Raw genomic sequence first — 23682 nt, forward strand, 5'->3', positions numbered from 1 at the left:
TTTTGTTCCCTGTCAGACCTTACATTGTGGACATTTTGTTCCCTGTCAGACCTTACATTGTGGACATTTTGTTCCCCGTCAGACCTTACATTGAGGACATTATGTTCCCCGTCAGACCTTACCTTGTGGACATTTTGTTTCCTGTCAGACCTTACATTGTGGACATTTTGTTCCCCGTCAGACCTTACATTGTTGACATTTTGTCCTCCGTCAGACCTTACATTGTGAACATTTTGTTCCCCGTTAGACCTTACATTGTTGACATTTTGTTTCCCCGTCAGACCTTACATTGTTGACATTTTGTTTCCCCGTCAGACCTTACATTGTGGACATCTTGTTCCCTGTCAGACCTTACATTGTGGACATTTTGTTCCCTGTCAGACCTTACATTGTGGACATCTTGTTTCCTGTCAGACCTTACATTGTGGACATTTTGTTGCCTGTCAGACCTTACATTGTGGACATCTTGTTCCCTGTCAGACCTTACATTGTGGACATTTTGTTCACCGTCAGACCTTACATTGTGGACATCTTGTTCCCCGTCAGACCTTACATTGTGGACATTGTTTCCTGTCAAACCTTACATAGTGAACATTTTGTTCCCCGTCAGACCTTACATTGTGAACATTTTGTTCCCCGTCAGACCTTACATTGTGAACATTTTGTTCCCTGTCAGACCTTACATTGTGGACATTTTGTTACCCGTGCAGACCTTACATTCTGAATGTTTGGTTCCCTATCAGACCATAAAATTCTTAATATGTTCCCTGATAAACCTGATATTCTGAATTTTGTGCCTTGTCTGGTCCTTCGTATATATTAGTCATTTTATTCCCTCCGACCTTATATTCTGAAGATTTTGGTCCCTGTCGAGATTTTTCATTTTATTTTCCCTGTGAGCTGAAAATATGAAATGAATGTATCATAAAAACAAAGACAAGAGTAATCATTGTGTAAAAAACATAATATTTTATTTATCATACTGGAATGTCTAAAACTCTATACGATCACAATGGTTCTTACATTCCATCTACAGCACAGAAAAACAGACAAATACACGTTGATGATAAAACATGCCCTAGGAAGATTGTCCCTCTCATTGGTGAGGTAAATCCTGGCCTAGTAAGATTGTCCCTCTCAATGGCGAGGTAAAACCTGATCAAGAAAGATTGTCCCTCTCAATGGTGAGGTAAAACCTGGCCTAGGAAGATTGTCCCTCTCATTGGTGAGGTAAATCTGGCCTAGGAAGATTGTCCCTCTCATTGGTGAGGTAAAACCTGATCAAGAAAGATTGTCCCTCTCATTGGTGAGGTAAATCTGGCCTAGGAAGATTGTCCCTCTCAATGGTGAGGTAAAACCTGGCCTAGGAAGATTGCCTCTCTCAATGGTGAGGTAAATCCTGATCAAGAAAGATTGTCCCTCTCAATGGTGAGGTAAAACCTGGCCTAGGAAGATTGTCCCTCTCATTGGTGAGGTAAATCCTGACCTAGGAAGATTGCCTCTCTCAATGGTGAGGTAAATCCTGACCTAGGAAGATTGCCTCTCTCATTGGTGAGGTAAATCCTGATCAAGAAAGATTGTCCCTCTCAATGGTGAGGTAAAACCTGGCCTAGGAAGATTGTCCCTCTCATTGGTGAGGTAAATCTGGCCCAGGAAGATTGCCTCTCTCATTGGTGAGGTAAATCCTGGCCTAGGAAGATTGCCTCTCTCATTGGTGAGGTAAATCCTGGCCTAGGAAGATTGCCTCTCTCATTGGTGAGGTAAATCCTGGCCTAGGAATATTGTCCCTCTCAATGGCGAGGTAAATCCTGGCCTAGTAAGATTGCCTCTCTCATTGGTGAGGTAAATCCTGGCCTAGTAAGATTGTCCCTCTCAATGGCGAGGTAAATCTTGACCTAGGAAGATTGTCCCTCTCAATGGTGAGGTAAAACCTGGCCTAGGAAGATTGTCCCTCTCAATGGCGAGGTAAATCCTGGCCTAGGAAGATTGTCCCTCTCATTAGTGAGGTAAAACCTGATCAAGAAAGATTGCCTCTCATTGGTGAGGTAAATCTTGACCTAGGAAGATTGCCTCTCTCATTGGCGAGGTAAATCTTGACCTAAGAAGATTGTCCCTCTCATTGGTGAGGTAAATCCTGGCCTTGGAAGATTGCCTCTCTCAATGGTGAGGTAAATCTTGACCTAGGAAGATTGCCTCTCTCAATGGTGAGGTAAATCTGGCCTAGGAAGATTGTTCCTCTCATTGGTGAGGTAAAACTTGGCCTAGGAAGATTGCCTCTCTCATTGGTGAGGTAAACTTGGCCTAGGAAGATTGTCCCTCTCATTGGGTCAGTAGCAAGGTTAAGCTAGGCCCACGAAGATTGTTACCTCTCCATGGTGAAATGAACTCCATTGAAGGCAGGATTAGCAATTCTTCAATGATTATGAAGTTAGTATTTCACTCCACAATGAGACAAACCTCTCCAGTGCAGTTGGTAAAATCCTAATCAGGTAGGCTCAGTGTTTTTTCACAAGATAGTGAGATAATCACTTGGCCGAGTTGGTGTTTCTAACTAACACCAAAATCAACTTGGCCCATTAAGATTGGAAATTTCAACCATACAGCCCTATTAGTTTCCCACCAGATGGCCAAGGTCTGCCATATAAATAGCCAACAATGTGCCATCTAACATGGCCTTCAGTTATCACACATTTGTTTACAAATAATTTGGTTTTAAAAGAGGGTGAATATCAACATTGAGATAGAAAAAAAATTGTTATAATTTTCAACACTTTAAAATAATAAAAAAACTTATCTATATTTTTCAACATTGGGTATGTTCAGTGTTTAAAAGCAAAACTTGCTGTTAAAAATAACTGCACTTTGGTGCGTGACCTGCAAGCATTTCTCTCTTCCTTGATAACAATAGGATCAATCAGAATAACTGTTATAGTAAGAATACAATCTAAACATGTTATATCACATTAATATTTGTGGATATGCATTCTGTAACAACCTGGTAAAAGTGAGTATACAGAACCAGGACTATTTCAATCCTTGTTCGTTAAAGGATGAGAAGAATCAGCTGTACATGTAAGTTGTACTGTAACTTTAGTATGTTAAAAGACATATCATGAAATGAAATTTCTGTGATAACATTGATATACTTTATTTTCGTACTTTTTTTGTGCAATGCTGGGATGTATAATAGCATATCATTCTCTTATTCACCAAAAAATGTACTAGCGCAACTATTATTACCAGGTATCCTAGCTCAACTGTTTGTAAAAATTGATTCGCAAAACTCCTTCAAGTTATTATAGAATGATGTGAAATACATATCAAATACTTGCAAAGTAAAACATTTACTATATAATTTTATAAATTTATCGACGTATCCCTCAGGTTAGAAGTAAAACATTTAACATATAATTTTATAAATTTATCGACGTGTCCCTCAGGTAAGAAGTAAAACATTTACCATATAATTTTATAAATTTATCGACGTGTCCCTCAGGTTAGGAGTTAAACCATAACTTCTCAAAAACATTCCGATATATTTAAATGAAATGTGATCAACAATGACAGAATGTGTCAATCGATTAATAGGAGTCTTCCTTTGTTAAATAGAAATCTGTATCTCTCTTATGTAAGGCAATCTTACTCTTGTTCTAAACAAATACATGCATTATTATTGATACATTTTTTTTGTGCAAGTCTGTCAAGCACGCAGGAAGTCCATTTAATATATAACATATGGCTAAAAATACTCAGGATGTTTATATTAGCTCACAATATGACAGACATTATTATAGAAACTCTGGTGGTATCGTTGGATTTTTACTGTTAAACACTAAGGTTTCCTTATTATTATTTTCAGTGGCTGTACAAATATAGGAGTTACTTCCCTTGGATCATTTCTCTGGTTTAGGAGGAGGGCTAATATGGGCACAACCCATGTTCAGTTCTCTTGGTTTAATCACTAACATTGTGCGAAACGAAATGAAATCCCATTGTATGTATGAGATATGTGTTAAATCAGAGCGGACACATTGTATCTGCAATTTGTGTTAGAAAAAGTTCTCTCCCTCAGGGTAAAAGACATTTCACATTACATCAGAGATTCACATAGTTGTCTCCCTTGGAGAAACCTACAACACATTATGCCCATGAATTGGTTATGAATTTTTGTGTTAAGCTCTGTTGGAGAGGCGATACATTGATGGTTGTTAGATGAAAGATGTACCCTGTATCCTAAACAAACATACCTGTAGTTTCTCTTCATCGTTATATTTCGTATTGGTCAAACTCTTTGCTACAGTTTATATAACAAATATACTATTAATATGGGCCAAGACTACAAACTGTCATGTTTTGAGTTCACACCAGAAAAACTACAGATAGAGCATCAACAATTGCAAGTGAAATGTTACTTGATATAGATAGACATACCATGATATGATTAGATACATTTTTTTTAAGTATTGCAATTTGTTTGGAACACGGTTATTGCACTGTTATGTGATGGATTGACTTCACTAAAACCTACTATATGAATGGCATACTAAAGGAAACATGGATGCAATGGTCAAACTCCAAACTGTCACTATTGACCCCATCCTTAATCATGGTAGAATCATTTTTAAGAAACTCTATATATATCAGAGGAAAGAGGTAGAACAATTTGTAGTGTCAAAATTTAAAGAGCATTAATTATATTAAAACAATAGATGACAGGCTGACTCATTGATCAAAGAAGAGAAGCTCAGCAATGATGCTTACAAGTTTATAAAGATGTGGTATCTATAACTAGGTAGCTTGGTATCAATACTGTAGTAAACTTGGCTCACTAACTCGGAATCCGAGGCCCTGCTGTAAGATTGGGAATTATCTTCACTTATAGGTAAATATCTAAATAAATAATTATTAAAATACTAAATATATTACTTATAAAAAATCATTTCCAAACGAACAACATATTAAATAAGAGGCCCATAGGGCCTGCATCACTCACCTGAGTATTTCAGTGATTATGGCAAAGCACTTTCAAGTTATATTACCAATACTTTTCCTATTTTGTGATCTACCTCAAATGCCCATGTATTGCCATAAACATTTTCCTACAACTTATATTTGCCTTTCTGATTCCAAGGAAAGACTCCAGATTCAAAGCAAATTAAGCTGAAAAGCACCAACATTAATAATCATACTACCTTTATTGGGCCTGCCTCTCCAGCCACAAGGGTGAATGGACTTTTAAAAGTAAATCCATAGTAAGTTCAGATTCTGCAGATCAAATTTAATCAAAGTAACTTTATCCATACAGAAGTAGAAACATTTCAAAGAAATGCCTCTATTCTTTTGGGCCTGACCCTCCACCTACATTTATAAACAGTGTGTCTCCTTCACCCAATAATACTCCTTACAAAAGAATCCATCAGGCCGTTCAGAAGAAGGAGGGGGTGCATCTTTATGAAAATTGGTTCCCAATCACCCAAGGAATTAGCTACAGACCAAATTTAGGCAAAATCCACATGGTTAATCATGACGTTACGTTTTTTTTTTTTAAAGTTGGCGAATGATGATGGACGCTGTGCCATGGCATAAGCTCACTTGTGTTTCGAGCAAGTGAGCCAAAAATGACATGCCCTTTTTTCATCAACATATTTTCAAACAAGATAATATTGACAGAAAAATCTCCTAGAAATAAGTTAAAATGTGATGTATGAAAATGTACATAAGGGAACCATTTTGAGTTACCCTGCAATGGAATCTCCAATAGTTCAACCCACTCTCAGTCATGTGACATTTCACATCATTTAAAAGTTTTCAATCACTCGCACACTCCTCTTCGATATGTGTAGTTTGATCGTCCTCTCTGAACCTTCACTCTCTGACTTCTGACCACAAAAATTACAGAAATTTTCTAAGAATATTCAATGCATTATTTACAATCACACTAAGTTGTTAAAGACAAAAATACTTGAACTTTGTTTTAAGTGTACTTCATTAAGTCTATCAACAATCTGATACATGTGACTTGTAAATTCTGCTTATAACTTTTGGTATAAGATTAGAGGTGAGGCCTCACTGACGGTAGACACGCCTGGATGACTTTGTAACATATAACACTACACTAGGTACTCTCAACAGTTGATTTGGCACTGGTGATGGGGATTTAGTAATATCACTTGGTCAGTCTCCATGGTAACATCACTTAGTGAGTTTCCAAGGAAACCAAGCCAGGTTACTAGGTCATGGGAAGGAACACTGGAAACAAAGGCAGACTTAAACAACCAATTTTAGACACACAACTATTGTCACGTAAGCTTCACTTTATCATATAATCAGGTGGTTATAATAGTTTCATTGTACAACGACAAAGTTAGTATCTTCTCCTCCAACTGGTCAAATGAATATGAAAATAATCCTAAAACATGCTTTAACATATAAAATAAATCATTAGAAAATTTGTGACTATAAAATTGACATGTATTCAGAAATTCTAAAACATTTGCATAAAGGCCATTTTCAAACAATGCCTGACCTAATTATCAATAAAAATCAAGGACAAGATTACTTACCGATATATCACACACCTATACATTATACAGTAACGTATTTCTTTGAAATGATATTGGAACACACTAAAATTTAGAAGAGGATAATTACATACATCCCCCAAAGTAAAATATTACGGGTCAATGATTTTTGTCTTTTATGTATATACACACCCCCAGCCCAGGTGGTAATAGGACAAAAATCAATAACCCCCAGCCCACTACAAAAAAAGATTTGTAAACTTGTATAGTCAAATACTAACCCCTTCATACCAACTCTTTATTTGATACTGTCAGTCACATATAGGTTTGGATTTATTTACACAGCAGCAACAATTAAGTTGATGAAGCGCCACAAAAAAAAAAAAAAAAAAAAAATGGAGGAGTATGTAACCCCAGTAAATACTTGGCAAAGTTTTAATTCCTTGTAATCAAATTGATGGAGCTGTCTATTATTTTACTTCGATAACACTTCATTTTTCAACATATCTTTTTCTGTAAATACACAATTATTAGTCTTAATCTAAATGGATGCTAAATAACAATCACATTTAGGCGAAGATTTTGAAGTTGAAAGGTACGTTAATATGGGGTTTTATTTGACATCCTAGACGGTTTATCTTATGTACATGGCATGGGTTAAAGAACATACTACACAACTGAACATCAAATTTCACATCAAGGGGTAATTTTCTCTATTGTTATCAATATTTTTCATCTCTAGATCACTACAATAAGTTAAAGCTGCTTCCTACATTTTCAGTCCTTACCAATAACCAGCAGTAGCTGATGTGTTACAGAACTTCTATCTTTAAAAACTAACACAATGCTGGCATCTAGAGGACTGAATGGGACTAAATTAACTGTACACCAAATTCTGGAGTTGTTAAATCAAAGGATAATTGATGGCAACGTATGGGCTTTTGTCATGTAATAAGTCTACATAATAAAGTGGAGAAAAGGGAAGAGATGGGGATTAGCGGTAGGGGTTAAGTGAGGGTAATGGTAGGGTCGGGGGAGGGTAATGGTCGGGGTCGGGTGAGGGTAATGGTAGGGGTCGGGTGAGGGTAATGGTCGGGGTCGGGTGAGGGTAATGGTAGGGGTCGGGTGAGGGTAATAGTCGGGGTCGGGTGAGGGAAGTGGTCGGGGTCGGGTGAGGGTAATGGTAGGGGTCGGGTGAGGGTAATGGTCGGGCCGGGTGAGGGAAGTGGTAGGATTGAATTTGGAGTAGGGACTAGGGTGGGGGTATCAATAGGGGCCACCTTGGGGTAGTGGTACAGGTTGAGTTGGGGAGTTGGAGCTGGGGTTGGGTTTCAGTAGAGGCCGGGGTGAGGGTAGTGGTAGGGGTCAAGTTGGGTGTAGCAGTAGGGCTAGGGTTGGGCTTGTGGTAGGGGTCAAGTTTGGGGCAGCCATAAGGACAAGGAAGGGGATAATGGTAGGGATTGAGTTGGGAGTTGCAGTAGGGGCCAGAATGGGTTTTTTTTGGTATTGATGGCCATTATAATGAATGCAAGCACAAAGGCAAGTTAATATTTTCATTTTAGTAACTGACCCTAAATAACAAGTGGTTCCTTACCTAGGTTAAGATGCATGATTATGAATTAATATCTGTGTCAGGAGAGACATTTAAACAGACAAATCAGATGAATACACTATAAAAAATGTGTAAACATTTTGGTACATGCCAAAGGTATCAGTTAAAATCTGAATGGTGAAAATAGAGCTTAGAAAAGGGTACTATACACATGCTGGGCCAGTTATCTCTCAGAACAAATGGTGATAAAGTTTGTATTCAATTAATATCTACATGATTGTCAAATAATATAGAAGATGTCAAGTGACTAGATTAACAGGTTCCACAAATCTCTGGATTTTCTTAATCCTATCATTTTAAAAATATCCATTATTTTTAAAAATTTTGAATTTTTTTTAAACATGTTCTTTACAAATGTTTTGACTTGGATCATCATTAGAGTCTGAGTAATGACTGGTCCAAGAAAATTGATATATAAACCTTATGATAAATTCTCATCACAATTATTACATAATGGATTATAAGAGTAAAGTTTCCCTGATATAGGAAATTACTGTACATACACAATCATACATAAAACATACCTGTATTTATAATCTCACACACTTCCCTCCTATATATACATATATATATGAAGGATGGAAACACATGTAATTTAAATGTGGAAGGATTCATTCAAACATCATATGGTACACAAATGGACCAAAGATGCTGTCTCTTTTAAAATGAAAAATCAGACAGGAAGGTCCACCAATCACAACAACTCTTACAAATTGTCTTTCGTGTCATTAATTAGAATATATACTATCACACTGACACTTCAAAGCTAGAATCATACAGACTCCTTTTCTTTTCGTCCCGACTTCTGTCTCTGCCTCGAGGATGAACCTGTGATTGAGGGGCTGACCGCCCCTGGATAGGGACTGATCTCCCTGGTCGGGAGATTCTATCGCTGCTTCCACTGACTGTATGGGAACTACTGGAGAAACTAGTACTGTGAGGTGGTGTTTTTTGTATTTGTTGTTGCTGTTTTTCTTTTTGTTCTACAATTTCACTCATTTCTAAAGCTTTCACAAAAGACATAGGGCGTCTTGAATTAGCCCTGTAGTCATCATCAGGAAAATAGGCCTCTGCACCCTGGGCCGGCATTGTCCGGGATTTGGGCACCGAGGGTTGTTGTGATGAGTATGACCGATTGTGGTCATGGGGAAGCGCTTCATAGGAGCGTTTAGCTCGAGTGTCAGAGCTTGTCGGATGTGACCCAGTATACTGTCTCCCGGCGGAGATATTGTCGGATCTACTATGTGGTACTCGCTCGCGGCCACGCGGAGTGTCCTGGTCACCACTAGTGTAGCCATTATTTTTGTATGAGCGAGCGCTGTAGCCTACAGGAGGATACTGAGGGACTGAAGCACTTGATTTAGGGGCAGTAGAGGACCCTGCCCTTAGCTGGGCCGGGTATGACTGAGAACTACTTAGTTGGTACTGGGAATCTCCAGGACGCTTCTGTTGGGTTTCATAAGCTGGAAAACGTGATCCTTCACTCCTTTGGCCTTTGCTGTTGTTCTGTCGACCATTGGATATATAAGGGGCACGCTCCGACCCAGGACTATTTAGAGCATGTCTGGGTGGGATTGCTTTATCCATTGGTGAGGTAGCGATTAACGACTCTTCAGGTGTGGCCATGGGTGCCTTTGACATTCCTCGACGCCCTCTCTGTGGAGAAGTTCGGTCATAATAGTTTCGTGGTTTGGGAGATCCACGCTGTGCTGTGTGATTGGTGTGATTGGCATGAAGTGTTGCACCCACAGATGTTGGCTGAGGTGGCAGCGTGGACACAGACTGCTGAGAAGTGTCAAAAAGATTTGTGTAAGAGTCTGAGCGGATATGTGCTCCCAGACTTGTCTGGCTGTCCATACTCTGTGAGTCTTCATCATCCAGTAGGAGTGTGGTGAGAGGGGCCTGGGGGAAGGAACGCACACAACTCATTATATATACCTACATAACTCCCAATTAACTACCCACAACTACAATAGCATGGTCTGCGGTAAACCTGTAAGTGTAATACTGGTATGGTTCCTGCGGCATGAAGAGGTACGCTAATCAGCTCAGTGTAACAGGAGCAGGCACTCTATAAATAGGTTAAGCCCTGACACGTGGGTGGGCATGATGCCGCACTATATTTGTGAGCGGGCAGGCAGGTGGTGGACATGCCTACAGTAAGGCCGGCGTACTATACCACTGTGGTTACGCCCTGGAATGCAGAAGAAAAACACCAGGCCGTTAGTGGAGAAGGAAACTATTACTAATGGAGACAACTGCTGTCAATTTAGAGTTTCATAAGTAACATTTATAATATCTGTGCATGTATATGAAGTTAAGCTTCCTTTAACAGAATTACAGTAGTTACATTAACACCAGTCAAATCAGTGGGAAAAAGTAAGCAGAGAACATAAACTTTTCTTAACTAAATCAAAGTTTTAGAGAGAGACAAAACTTTAGAGCAACAGCAGTTGTCTTCCGAAGAAAGTAAAAATAAATAATGAGAGAGAAAGAAAACAATTCAAATAAAATTTGGTGATGTGATAGCATTAAAGCATATTAAGGTATAGCCTACAGATAGCAGTAAAACCTGACATATCTCATCATGATTGTCAAAATATGAAATTAATTGGGGCCATATTAACAGTGAGCAGTTAACTTTCCCAAATCAGACCTTAATCAATGAAGTCTTTTCATGTATCAATGAAATCCAAACAAGAAAACTAGATGAGAATGGTTTTGACTAAACAAAATATGAACACAAAGGGATGTAACTCCAGGTATATATATTTCTAAGCTGTTTTTTAGCAGCTACCATTTTTGTCCTGTTGTTTTGCCAAAGATTGATGTTTAAAAGTTAAAATGTAGAGACAGGATATGTTCTTCATTCATTCGTACCAAATCTTTCAAGACACAGAAAGAAATGGTACATATTAAAAAGATAAATTGTTGGAAGATGAGCCAGGTTATATTTCTATCATAATATTACTACAACATACTAAAATCTACAGGTTTAAAGATGACAATGCCTGTTACCAACAATCAAACTTCATTTATCTTCAGGCACAAATTTCATCAATGTTCCTTGACTTCAGTGAATTCATTAATTTACAGTTCTATAAGGAAAGCATTACTGAACTTAGTTCCTTAATAAAGATTGTCTGAACTTCAATAATGCTTTCGTATGGACAAACTGAAGTGAATTAAGTAATAACAGTGAAGTCATGGCCTGTCCTCTAATCAAAGCTTAGTATGAATAGTTATCAGGAAATTTCAACTTCAGGAATTATAATTGATGGTTGGTAACTGGCCTGTCATCTGTACTGGTGTCATTAGCTAGCAAAGCATGCATATACAGATGAAGCTGATGTACCCACGCCATATCAACATGGTGATAAGGCATGTCCTGTGTGAGTATCTTATTAATTATTAGATGTTACATCAAAAACTCAAAACAACATCCAAACTTTTAACAGAAATAGGCATTTTACACAATACCTTCTCTCAATCTTAGTGCTTTTCATAATGCTTATTTTTCTTTAAGTGCATTGTATTATCATCACGTTTCAACATATAAAGGGAGACTACTCTGATGTTCAGGCTACATGACTAACAGCATCAACCTCTTTTTCTTTCCTTTTTTGGGGGGTGAGGAGTGTCAGCAAATACAATAATATGGTACACACAGCGAGTTGATTATAGGGCAAAGAGTGTCAGATTAAATGTGAATGGTGTATAAAGTATATTTTGATTGTCGTGATGATGTAACAGCTACGAGTACGTAATGAAGTAACAGCTACACTGATCTACACACATGCACTGGAGTACATACACAGAGCTTTTTACCTGCCATAGCTCTGGCAAATCAAAATAAAAATTCTATCTGAACTGAAGTCAATGTAATTACATGCTGTATTTAATTTGAAAAATAATGAAAATTATAGAATTCAGTAAAACATCTTGAATTACTACAAAGTGCCATCAAAAATATGTTATGAGCCCTCATTAAAAACCAGAGGAATAGTGGATTATTGATTTTAAACCATGAGATTACAATGACTGGAGTTGATAAACCAGAACTGTCGTATATATAGCATGATGTCCCATCTACTATAGCTAGGGGGTTGTTTGTAAAGATGACAACGATGATGATGGAGATGATGATTAAGCTGGGTTAATATATACTTTTGTACAGGTTCCATACCACCACCTAAATGATTAGTAACAAGTAAGCTTAAGATATCCATCAGGACAAATCAGTAAACAGCCCATCGCTTCAGAAAGTAAATAACCTGTACAGTATATATCATTAAATGGTACCTACACAACGCTTCATGTAAATAATACAAATGACCTCCCCTTGAATAGTTTGTTTTAAACTTTAGAACTAATTTCTATCTGTGTGACCTGAGTACCTGACAGTGACTAAAGTTAGTACATTAGCAGATTAAACTCAAATCAAACAACACTAAAAGCTAAGATTTGTTATATATTGCTTCAGAATTTCCATTTTGACAAAAAAATCTCGCCTAATCCTCCAATCACCTAATTCTTGCCTTGAGTTGCATCATCTAGCATCACCATAGTTTATATGCAATAAGCAGTAGCATATGTATGTAACTTCATCCACCAAACAAGTATTGTGTAGGCAGTAATGTAAGACTCTCATTCTCAACGTTATGTAATTTTACTTCATTACTAAAACAGATAAAAAATTAAGATTCATTTTGGTTAAGAATATCTTGACTTAGAGAATTACTAAAAAAAATATTCAAACTCTTTGGAAAAGCATGAATTTATTCAAATCAATTTTTTCAAAAGCCAATATTTTAAGAGGTTTTAATTTCTTACCAAATTTTACAGACTTTAGGCAAGTTATACCATTTACTTGCAATTTCTGGACAGTGAGAAAAAAAACACAGCTTCTGAATACAGCCATATCAATCTATACTGTTTCTTTAGAAACACACATTAGAGCCAGCACTACACACAGGAAGCAGACAATGAGTATTGTAACATAAGCTAGAGAAGGTGCTAGGTATAAAATTGACAGTGGACATTCACACATTGCGGCCCTTTGTACCTCTTCATACACAGATATACCAGTACACATTAAACGTTAAGATAAAACAAAATAATTCCCTATGGATATCTTCAAGCTGCAGTTCTTCAAAATTGTAGCCTACCACTAGATGGAATTAAAATGGAATTAATGTAGGATTTATTATAAATTATGCCATAAATTTGTATTAAATTGTGTTGTAGTGTGGGTTATCTACTATATACCACATACTACCAGTGCCCTCTACAAATAAACAAATATGGAACCTTTAATCTATTCATGATTGTGAGCAGAACAGTTATTCACTTTGTCAGGACTTATTGATGGAGGGATATTAGTCACTGGGTCAGGACATATTGATGGAGGGATATTAGTCACTGGGTCAGGACTTATTGTTGGAGGGAATTAGTCACTGGGTCAGGATTTATTGATGGAGAGAATTAGTCACTGGGTCAGGACATATTGATGGAGGGAATTAGTCACTGGGTCAGGATTTATTGATGGAGGGATATTAGTCACTGGGTCAGGACATATTGATGGAGGGAATTAGTCACTGGGTCAGGATTTATTGATGGAGGGAATTAGTCACTGGGTCAGGATTTATTGTTGGAGGGAATTAGTCAATGGGTCAGGACTTATTGTTGGAGGGAATTAGTCACTGGGTCAGGATTTATTGATGGAGGGAATTAGTCACTGGGTCAGGATTTATTGATGGAGGGAATTAGTCACTGGGTCAGGATTTATTGATGGAGAGAATTAGTCACTGGGTCAGGACATATTGATGGAGGGAATTAGTTACTGGGTCAGGACTTATTGTAGAGGGAATTAGTCACTGGGTCAGGATTTATTGATGGAGAGAATTAGTCACTGGGTCAGGATTTATTGATGGAGGGATATTAGTCACTGGGTCAGGACATATTGATGGAGAGAATTAGTCACTGGGTCAGGATTTATTGATGGAGGGAATTAGTCACTGGGTCAGGATTTATTGTTGGAGGGAATTAGTCACTGGGTCAGGACTTATTGTTGGAGGGAATTAGTCACTGGGTCAGGATTTATTGATGGAGGGAATTAGTCACTGGGTCAGGATTTATTGATGGAGGGAATTAGTCACTGGGTCAGGATTTATTGATGGAGGGAATTAGTCACTGGGTCAGGACATATTGATGGAGGGAATTAGTCACTGGGTCAGGATTTATTGATGGAGGGAATTAGTCACTGGGCAGGGACTTATTCATTGAAGGATATAAGTCACTGGGTCAGGATTTATTCATGGAAGGATATTAGTCACTGGATCAGGACTTATTGTTGGAGGGCAGAATTAGTCACTAGTTCAGAACTTACTAATGGAATGATATTAGTCACTGGGTCAGGACTTATTGATGGAGGGATATTAGTCACTGGATCAGAACTTATTGATGGAGGGAATTAGTCACTAGTTCAGAACTTATTGATGGAGGGAATTATTCACTGGGTCAGGACTTACTAATGAAGGGATATTAGTCACTGGATCAGGACTTATTGTTGGAGGGCAGAATTAGTCACTAGAGCAGGACTTTTGGAGAACAGAGTTAGCCAATGGGTCAGGACATATTGATATTGGGCACAGTTAGTCACTGGTTGATGGATTCCTACTGTGGATATACTGTTGAGAGAGTTAGTAATCCGTGATTCCCTATCAAGGTCTACTGGATGACAGATGATTTCACAGACTCTGGACAGGTCAGACAAAACACCTGGCAGCATGAAAACAGTATGAATCACACTACAAATACATTAACAGTCTGGAAGTACAAAAACACATGTGATTAAGCTCTGTGTATGTATTTTGTATTCTCAAATGATAGCATGCTAAAGTGAATACTGAAATGGACATCACACAACCTTCTATAAGGTATTCAAGGTCATAATCTAACTAACAAGTCAAATTCCCTTGAATTGTATGTGACAGACATTTCAGCTCAATCTAAATATAAAATTAATGTTAATATCTTGACTACATATTTATATAACAACCAAATGAAAAATGACACTGAAAAAAAATATCAATGTTTAGAATTATAAACTGCAAATAAGAAATAAAATAATAAACACAAATAATTAGAAACATGTAATATTCATTAAAATATTTGCTCATAATCAACTATCAATGGAAGAGGCCAAAATTGCTATCAATAATAGATTAAGTAAAGTTCACTTTTATGTAAATGAGAAGAAAGTGACATGCATGTATAACTGGAGACATGCAGCTAGCATAGTCTACAGCACTTTTGAGTAGAACACTGTATCTGTAGATACAAAGATGGAAATGAGGAGTCAAACTCAGCCAGTCAGTTCTACATATCTAGGTACAGTGATATCAAAGCTCAACCAAGTTAACTGATCATAACATATAGAGGATATTATAAAGAATGCCCTTCATAGATTTGGACCAGCTTTTATCAGTGACCTTCTGTTGAATTATCTAGTATGAGTTACTGCCCTTTATTGATTTGGACCAGCTTTGATCAGTGACCTAATGTAGAATGACGTGGCTATGTTTCAGTAATGGGAATGAAATCAGGAAACACTGCAAATAAAGATGAGAGCACTCAGTTTAATGATAATGTCAACAATTGTCATGATGAACCCAATCAGGTCACAGCATTAGGGTACCCAATACTGATCACGTCACAGAACCAGGGTACCCAATACTGATCACGTACAGCACCAGGGTACCCAATACTGATCACATCACAGTACCAGGGTACCCAATACTGATCACATCACATCACAGCACCAGGGTACCCAATACTGATCACATCACAGAACCAGGGTACCCAATACTGATCACGTACAGCACCAGGGTACCCAATACTGATCACGTCACAGAACCAGGGTACCCAATACTGATCACGTACAGCACCAGGGTACCCAATACAGATGTGACAACACCAGGGTACCCAATACTGATCACGTCACAGTACCAGGGTACCCAATACTGATCACGTCACAGAACCAGGGTACCCAATACTGATCACGTCACAGTACCAGGGTACCCAATACTGATCACATCACAGTACCAGTGTACCCAATACTGATCACATCACAGTACCAGTGTACCCAATACTGATCACATCACAGCACCAGTGTACCCAATACTGATCACATCACAGTACCAGTGTACCCAATACTGATCACATCACAGCACCAGGGTACCCAATACTGATCACATCACAGCACCAGGGTACCCAATACTGATCACATCACAGCACCAGGGTACCCAATACTGATCACATCACAGCACCAGGGTACCCAATACTGATCACGTCACAGAACCAGGGTACCCAATACTGATCATGTACAGCACCAGGGTACCCAATACTGATCACATCACAGTACCAGGGTACCCAATACTGATCATGTAACAGCACCAGGGTACCCAATACTGATCATGTAACAGCACCAGGGTACCCAATACTGATCATGTAACAGCACCAGGGTACCCAATACTGATTACGTCACAGTACCAGGGTACCCAATACTGATCACGTACAGCACCAGGGTACCCAATACTGATCACATCACAGTACCAGGGTACCCAATACTGATCATGTACAGCACCAGGGTACCCAAAACTGATCCATCACAGCACCAGGGTACCCAATACTGATCACATCACAGTACCAGGGTACCCAATACTGATCATGTACAGCACCAGGGTACCCAATACTGATCCATCACAGCACCAGGGTACCCAATACTGATCACGTACAGCACCAGGGTACCCAATACTGATCACGTCACAGTACCAGGGTACCCAATACTGATCACATCACAGCACCAGGGTACCCAATACAGATCACATCACAGCACCAGGGTACCCAATACTGATCATGTAACAGCACCAGGGTAACCAATACTGATCATGTACAGCACCAGGGTACCCAATACTGATCACATCACAGCACCAGGGTACCCAATACTGATCATGTAACAGCACCAGGGTACCCAATACTGATCACATCACAGCACCAGGGTACCCAATACTGATCACATCACAGCACCAGGGTACCCAATACTGATCACATCACAGCACAGCACCAGGGTACCCAATACTGATCACGTACAGCACCAGGGTACCCAATACTGATCACATCACAGCACCAGGGTACCCAATACTGATCACATCACATCACAGCACCAGGGTACCCAATACTGATCACATCACAGTACCAGGGTACCCAATACTGATCACATCACAGTACCAGGGTACCCAATACTGATCACATCACAGCACTAGTGTACCAAATACTGATCACATCACAGCACTAGTGTACCCAATACTGATCACATCACAGTACCAGGGTACCCAATACTGATCACATCACAGCACCAGGGTACCCAATACTTACCACATCACAGTACCAGGGTACCCAATACTTACCACATCACAGTACCAGGGTACCCAATACTGATCACGTACAGCACCAGGGTACCCAATACAGATCACGTCACAGTACCAGGGTACCCAATACTGATCACATCACAGCACCAGGGTACCCAATACTGATCACATCACATCACAGCACCAGGGTACCCAATACTGATCACATCACAGTACCAGGGTACCCAATACTGATCACATCACAGTACCAGGGTACCCAATACTGATCACATCACAGCACTAGTGTACCAAATACTGATCACATCACAGCACTAGTGTACCCAATACTGATCACGTCACAGCACCAGGGTACCCAATACTGATCACATCACAGCACCAGGGTACCCAATACTGATCACGTACAGCACTAGGGTACCCAATACTGATCACATCACAGTACCAGGGTACCCAATACTGATCACGTACAGCACCAGGGTACCCAATACTGATCACGTCACAGTACCAGGGTACCCAATACTGATCACATCACAGCACCAGGGTACCCAATACTGATCACATCACAGCACCAGGGTACCCAATACTGATCCATCACAGCACCAGGGTACCCAATACTGATCACGTACAGCACCAGGGTACCCAATACTGATCACGTACAGTACCAGGGTACCCAATACTGATCACATCACAGCACCAGGGTACCCAATACTGATCATGTCACAGCACCAGGGTACACAATACTGATCACATCACAGTACCAGGGTACCCAATACTGATCATGTACAGCACCAGGGTACCCAATACTGATCATGTACAGCACTAGGGTACCCAATACTGATCACGTCACAGTACCAGGGTACCCAATACTGATCATGTAACAGCACCAGGGTACCCAATACTGATCACATCACAGCACCAGGGTACCCGATACTGATCACATCACAGCACTAGTGTACCCAATACTGATCACATCACAGTACCAGGGTACCCAATACTGATCACATCACAGCACCAGGGTACCCAATACTGATCATGTAACAGCACCAGGGTACCCAATACAGATCACATCACAGCACCAGGGTACCCAATACTGATCACATCACAGTACCAGGGTACCCAATACTGATCACATCACAGCACTAGGGTAACCAATACTGATCACATCACAGCACCAGGGTACCCAATACTGATCACATCACAGCACCAGGGTACCCAATACAGATCACATCACAGCACTAGGGTACCCAATACTGATCACGTCACAGTACCAGGGTACCCAATACTGATCATGTAACAGCACCAGGGTACCCAATACTGATCACATCACAGCACCAGGGTACCCGATACTGATCACATCACAGCACCAGGGTACCCAATACTGATCACGTCACAGTACCAGGGTACCCAATACTGATCACATCACAGCACCAGGGTACCCAATACAGATCACATCACAGCACCAGGGTACCCAATACTGATCACGTCACAGTACCAGGGTACCCAATACTGATCATGTAACAGCACCAGGGTACCCAATACAGATCACATCACAGCACCAGGGTACCCAATACTGATCACATCACAGTACCAGGGTACCCAATACTGATCACATCACAGCACTAGGGTAACCAATACTGATCACATCACAGCACCAGGGTACCCAATACTGATCACATCACAGCACCAGGGTACCCAATACAGATCACATCACAGCACCAGGGTACCCAATACTGATCACATCACAGCACCAGGGTACCCAATACTGATCACATCACAGCACCAGGGTACCCAATACTGATCACATCACAGCACTAGGGTAACCAATACTGATCACATCACAGCACCAGGGTACCCAATACAGATCACGTCACAGCACCAGGGTACCAAATACTGATCACATCACAGCACTATTGTACCCAATACTGATCACATCACAGCACCAGTGTACCCAATACTGATCACATCACAGTACCAGGTGTTTTACTCTTATCATTACATTTTTTATAAAATTTGATAATTACTGAATGTCAGTATCCATCCAACCTTAAGGACTGAACAATATACCAGAACATTGGTATCCCAATACTAAAGGAAATGTCTGGTGCCATGATAGTGATGTAACATATATAATATCAACCAATATCATCAATACCATTTAGACACAGCAACAGGTTCACTTTAAACATGTTTTTCTTTCCACAATATGTAATGAAAAATGACAATGGAACTCATGGCGTTTCCTGCATTAGATTTTAAAAGTAAGATTCAAGCCAGCCGAATCTTCTCAACAACAAAATAAAACAGATGCAACAGTGTTTTTATTGGAGGTAGGTCTGGTGAACAATGGAGAAGTTGGTGCTGTTTCTGTGTCTAAAATATCACATATAAACCCTAGCCTACACCTGTACAGACATATCTACTGGTAACTGACAACAACTCAAGCTTTATTACCACATAACAATAATCACCTAATCTATTGTCATGTTCATGATGCATATAGTTCTTTCATTAAGATTTACAAATAATTTTTAATATGATTTAAAACAGCAATACCATATTTGAAAGTGACAAGGAAAAGAAGCTCTTCTGTTCATTTCATTAATTCTGCTTTTGTGTATTCATTCAGTGTTTTAAACTTCAAAAAGAGTGATTTAGAATGAGAAAACCCTTATCTACACCAGAGACAGAGCTGTATCAACAGGCAACTATTTAGTTTATATGTTAAGAGGACACAAATGGTCAACTCACAGAAACACACATGCCTGATAAAAAGATGCTTCTTTCTAATCCAGGCCATTTCATGCAGGACTTTTAACTCTCTGCTATTGTTAAAATGCATGAAAGTATTTTTCTGTTCAAACTGCTTTCAGATTCATATTTCTGCATGCATTAGAATCAGAGTTGTGACTTGCATTGGATATTTTTCAATTGGGGACAATAGTACTTGTTAAATGTCATTTTTATTTACAAAACTCTCAACAAGTATGTCTGTTTTCTCTTTAAATTGTTAGTGTATCAAATTAAAGTCCAAGAAATGCTCACTATAAAATACTTTATATTTATATGTATGTTAATGATGGAACTTTCACTGTTATTTTAGGAGTCACTACTGATATTTAGGGAGGTGTAATACTGGTGTATATGGATTTTATGAAGTATAGTGAACAGTAAATAACAGATTGAAGAGTGTGCTCTGGTGCTTAATGTCATACTTATACTTAACAGTTACATTAAACATGACAGCCTCGGTAGTATACAAATTATATAATATCATTCTACACATCCTTCCAATAATTATGTATTTCATATGAAAGCTTTAATATCATAAGTTAGATCAATGTAATCAGCAGTTAAAAATAATTCATTATAAGCTTTCAAGAAACTGATTATTTTCTACAAATTGTAGATTATATAGAATATAACAGCAATTAATTATTATTTTTACAATTCTGAGTTGCGTAGAAAGTATTTGTATTTGCCACATTAATCTAGATCTCCTTGAAGCTTTATACAGTTGATATTTTATTACAGTGATACATCAGAGGCAGACAGAGAGCTAGGTACAGAGCTTAGGAGGTTTGGTTAGTTACAGATCAACAAAGAGTTACAACCTAGGGGAGGTCACTCTGAATGTTAGACTCCAACCTGTTAGGATTCATGATCAGGGGTGTCCAACATTTAGTAAGCACTAGCAGCAAGCCACTATAGTGAACAGGTGGGATGTTTGGTAATGCTTCTATTTTTATTAAACTTTTGTTAAAAACGAAAACAATGTTATTTTAAATATTCTGAGAGGTCTATATCTCAAGATTATAAAGTTTTACCAGAAATGAAAAAAACAATTATGTTAATTTCTACAGAAAGAAATGAGTGAAGCAGACATTGGTTGTATGCCTGGGTAGGATGGTCATGTTGGACATCCCTGATCCAGCCTGGTAGTCATCTTACCTGCCTCCAAATCTAGCTATATCAGAAACTGATCTATCTCTTCTCTACCCTAAAACGTCAGAACCAACAACCATAACAGGGTGACTTTAAAACTCATTCTTGATCACCTTTGATATACATAAACTTAAATTATCATTTCATTCAGTGGTTATAATTTAAAGGAACAGTTTCATCAGAAAATAAACCAAATTTTAATTTCATATCATACTCAGAACTAGATAGACAATGTCTACAAGACATAAATGGCCTCAATTCTATACATTAGTATCTATGTTTGGACAGGTATCTATTGTATCCGTCTATCATTAAACACATGCCTGGAAATAAGCCCACCCATTGTTGCTCTATATAGAATTACAAACATCATCTTATCATCCTGCATTAAGCTCTACCTTGGTCATTAAATTACATGCATGAGGGTTTTTAAGAAATATATCTTGTACACAACTTAACTATTGCAGAAGTAGTGAAATATGATCCCTTTAACCTTGATCAATGACCACCAGAATTTGTTCAGTGTACAACTTGATGAGCTAATAGTGAGGTGTAAATATGAAATTGTAAAGAAGGAAAGATCATATGTGACCCTTGACCAATTACCACCAAAAGTTGTTCAGGTATACAATTTGATAAGCTAATAGTGTGGTGTTGATATGAAAAAAAATCTGGTGAAGATTTCATGTAAAATCCTGAACATCAGCTTTGTATTGTAGAAAAGGTCAAATGTGACCCCTGACCCTTTAACCTTGACAAATGACCACTAGAATATCAAGTATAGAACTTAATGTTATGATATTACTAAGTTGTAATTAAGAACAACATCTGTTGATGGGTTCTAAAGATTTGACATTGATTTTGAATGTGTTAGGACACATTGCATCATGTGCAGAAGGATCAAAAGTGACCTTTGACCCTTTAACCTTGACTAATGACCATCAGAATATGATGTATAACTTAATGTTACAAAACTATGGTCTAATAAGTTTGAACAAAAGTTGTTGCTGGGTTCTAAAGAAGAAATGTCATTGATTTGAAGCGAGGTGGTCACTGCAGGACAGACAGACATGGGTAATGACAAGGGCATGTTTGTTCCTCAAACATTTTGTTAAAATCTAATTTTAGGTTTACTAGATACGGTGAAAATGTTAATAATTTCATTCCATCACAAAGTATAGGAATATATCTTTGGTGTAGATAAACGTTTTCTATCACAATTTCTTTCAAATCCAAGTCATATTCCAGGGAAAAGCAAAATTTCGCTGCATCTTCATGACTGGTTGTGTTGAGACTAGATCTGTGTCTGTGTGTGGGCAAGTACACCAATGTCCATGTTGGAGATTTCACTAATGTTTGTGAAGGTAACTAGCGATGTTTATGTATGGCCCCTTGGATTAGTAAGGTATCTGTTGAGGTCTCAAATGATGCTTACATCGTACTGATGTCTTTATATCGGGAACTGATGTTATACTGTTTGTGTAGGGGACTGGACAGATGTTTAGGTTGAGGATGTTTATATCAGAACTGATGTTATACTGTTTGTGTAGGGGACTGGACAGATGTTTAGGTTGGGGATGTTTATATCAGAACTGATGTTATACTGTTTGTGTAGGGGACTGGACAGATGTTTAGGTTGGGGATGTTTATATCAGAACTGATGTTATACTGTTTGTGTAGGGGACTGGACAGATGTTTAGGTTGGGGATGTTTATATCAGAACTAATGTTATACTGTTTGTGTAGGGGACTGGACAGATGTTTAGGTTGAGGGATGTTTATATCAGAACTGATGTTATACTGTTTGTGTAGGGGACTGGACAGATGTTTAGGTTGGGGATGTTTATATCAGAACTGATGTTATACTGTTTGTGTAGGGGACTGGACAGATGTTTAGGTTGGGGATGTTTATATCAGGAACTAATGTTATACTGTTTGTGTAGGGGACTGGACAGATGTTTAGGTTGAGGATGTTTATATCAGAACTGATGTTATACTGTTTGTGTAGGGGACTGGACAGATGTTTAGGTTGGGGATGTTTATATCAGAACTGATGTTATACTGTTTGTGTAGGGGACTGGACAGATGTTTAGGTTGGGGATGTTTATATCAGGAACTAATGTTATACTGTTTGTGTAGGGGACTGGACAGATGTTTAGGTTGAGGATGTTTATATCAGA

At 38.7% G+C, this 23682-nt stretch overlaps 1 protein-coding gene and 2 long non-coding RNA genes across 5 annotated transcripts in view; 1 reads left to right on the forward strand and 2 right to left on the reverse strand.

Moving 5' to 3' along the window:
* Positions 1-945: 945 nt before the first annotated feature.
* On the reverse strand, positions 946-1621 carry LOC117333468. Of its 2 annotated transcripts, none has more exons than XR_004533907.1 (2): positions 1605-1621; positions 946-1399 (listed from the first exon to the last, which is right to left on the reverse strand). It is a non-coding gene; the product is annotated as an uncharacterized LOC117333468 (long non-coding RNA). The 2 variants fall into 2 exon arrangements; XR_004533908.1 differs by having other exon boundaries at positions 946-1277; positions 1605-1619.
* Positions 950-5544, forward strand: LOC117333469. Its single transcript, XR_004533909.1, has 2 exons — positions 950-1270; positions 1802-5544. It is a non-coding gene; the product is annotated as an uncharacterized LOC117333469 (long non-coding RNA).
* An 876-nt stretch (positions 5545-6420) lies between these two features.
* LOC117333467 (probable palmitoyltransferase ZDHHC8) overlaps positions 6421-23682 on the reverse strand; it is a 42289-nt gene continuing 25027 nt past the window's right edge. The window contains exon 8 of one of the 2 annotated variants that reach the window (XM_033892771.1): positions 6421-9918. In XM_033892771.1, coding sequence (XP_033748662.1) covers positions 8881-9918 — 1038 coding nt within the window. In that variant the 3' untranslated portion in view covers positions 6421-8880. Of the gene's footprint in view, positions 10036-23682 lie in introns of both variants that reach the window. The other variant, XM_033892770.1, reaches the window with a different exon arrangement.

This window comes from Pecten maximus, chromosome 8, assembly GCF_902652985.1.
Source record: "Pecten maximus chromosome 8, xPecMax1.1, whole genome shotgun sequence".
Taxonomy (NCBI): Eukaryota; Metazoa; Mollusca; class Bivalvia; order Pectinida; family Pectinidae; genus Pecten; species Pecten maximus.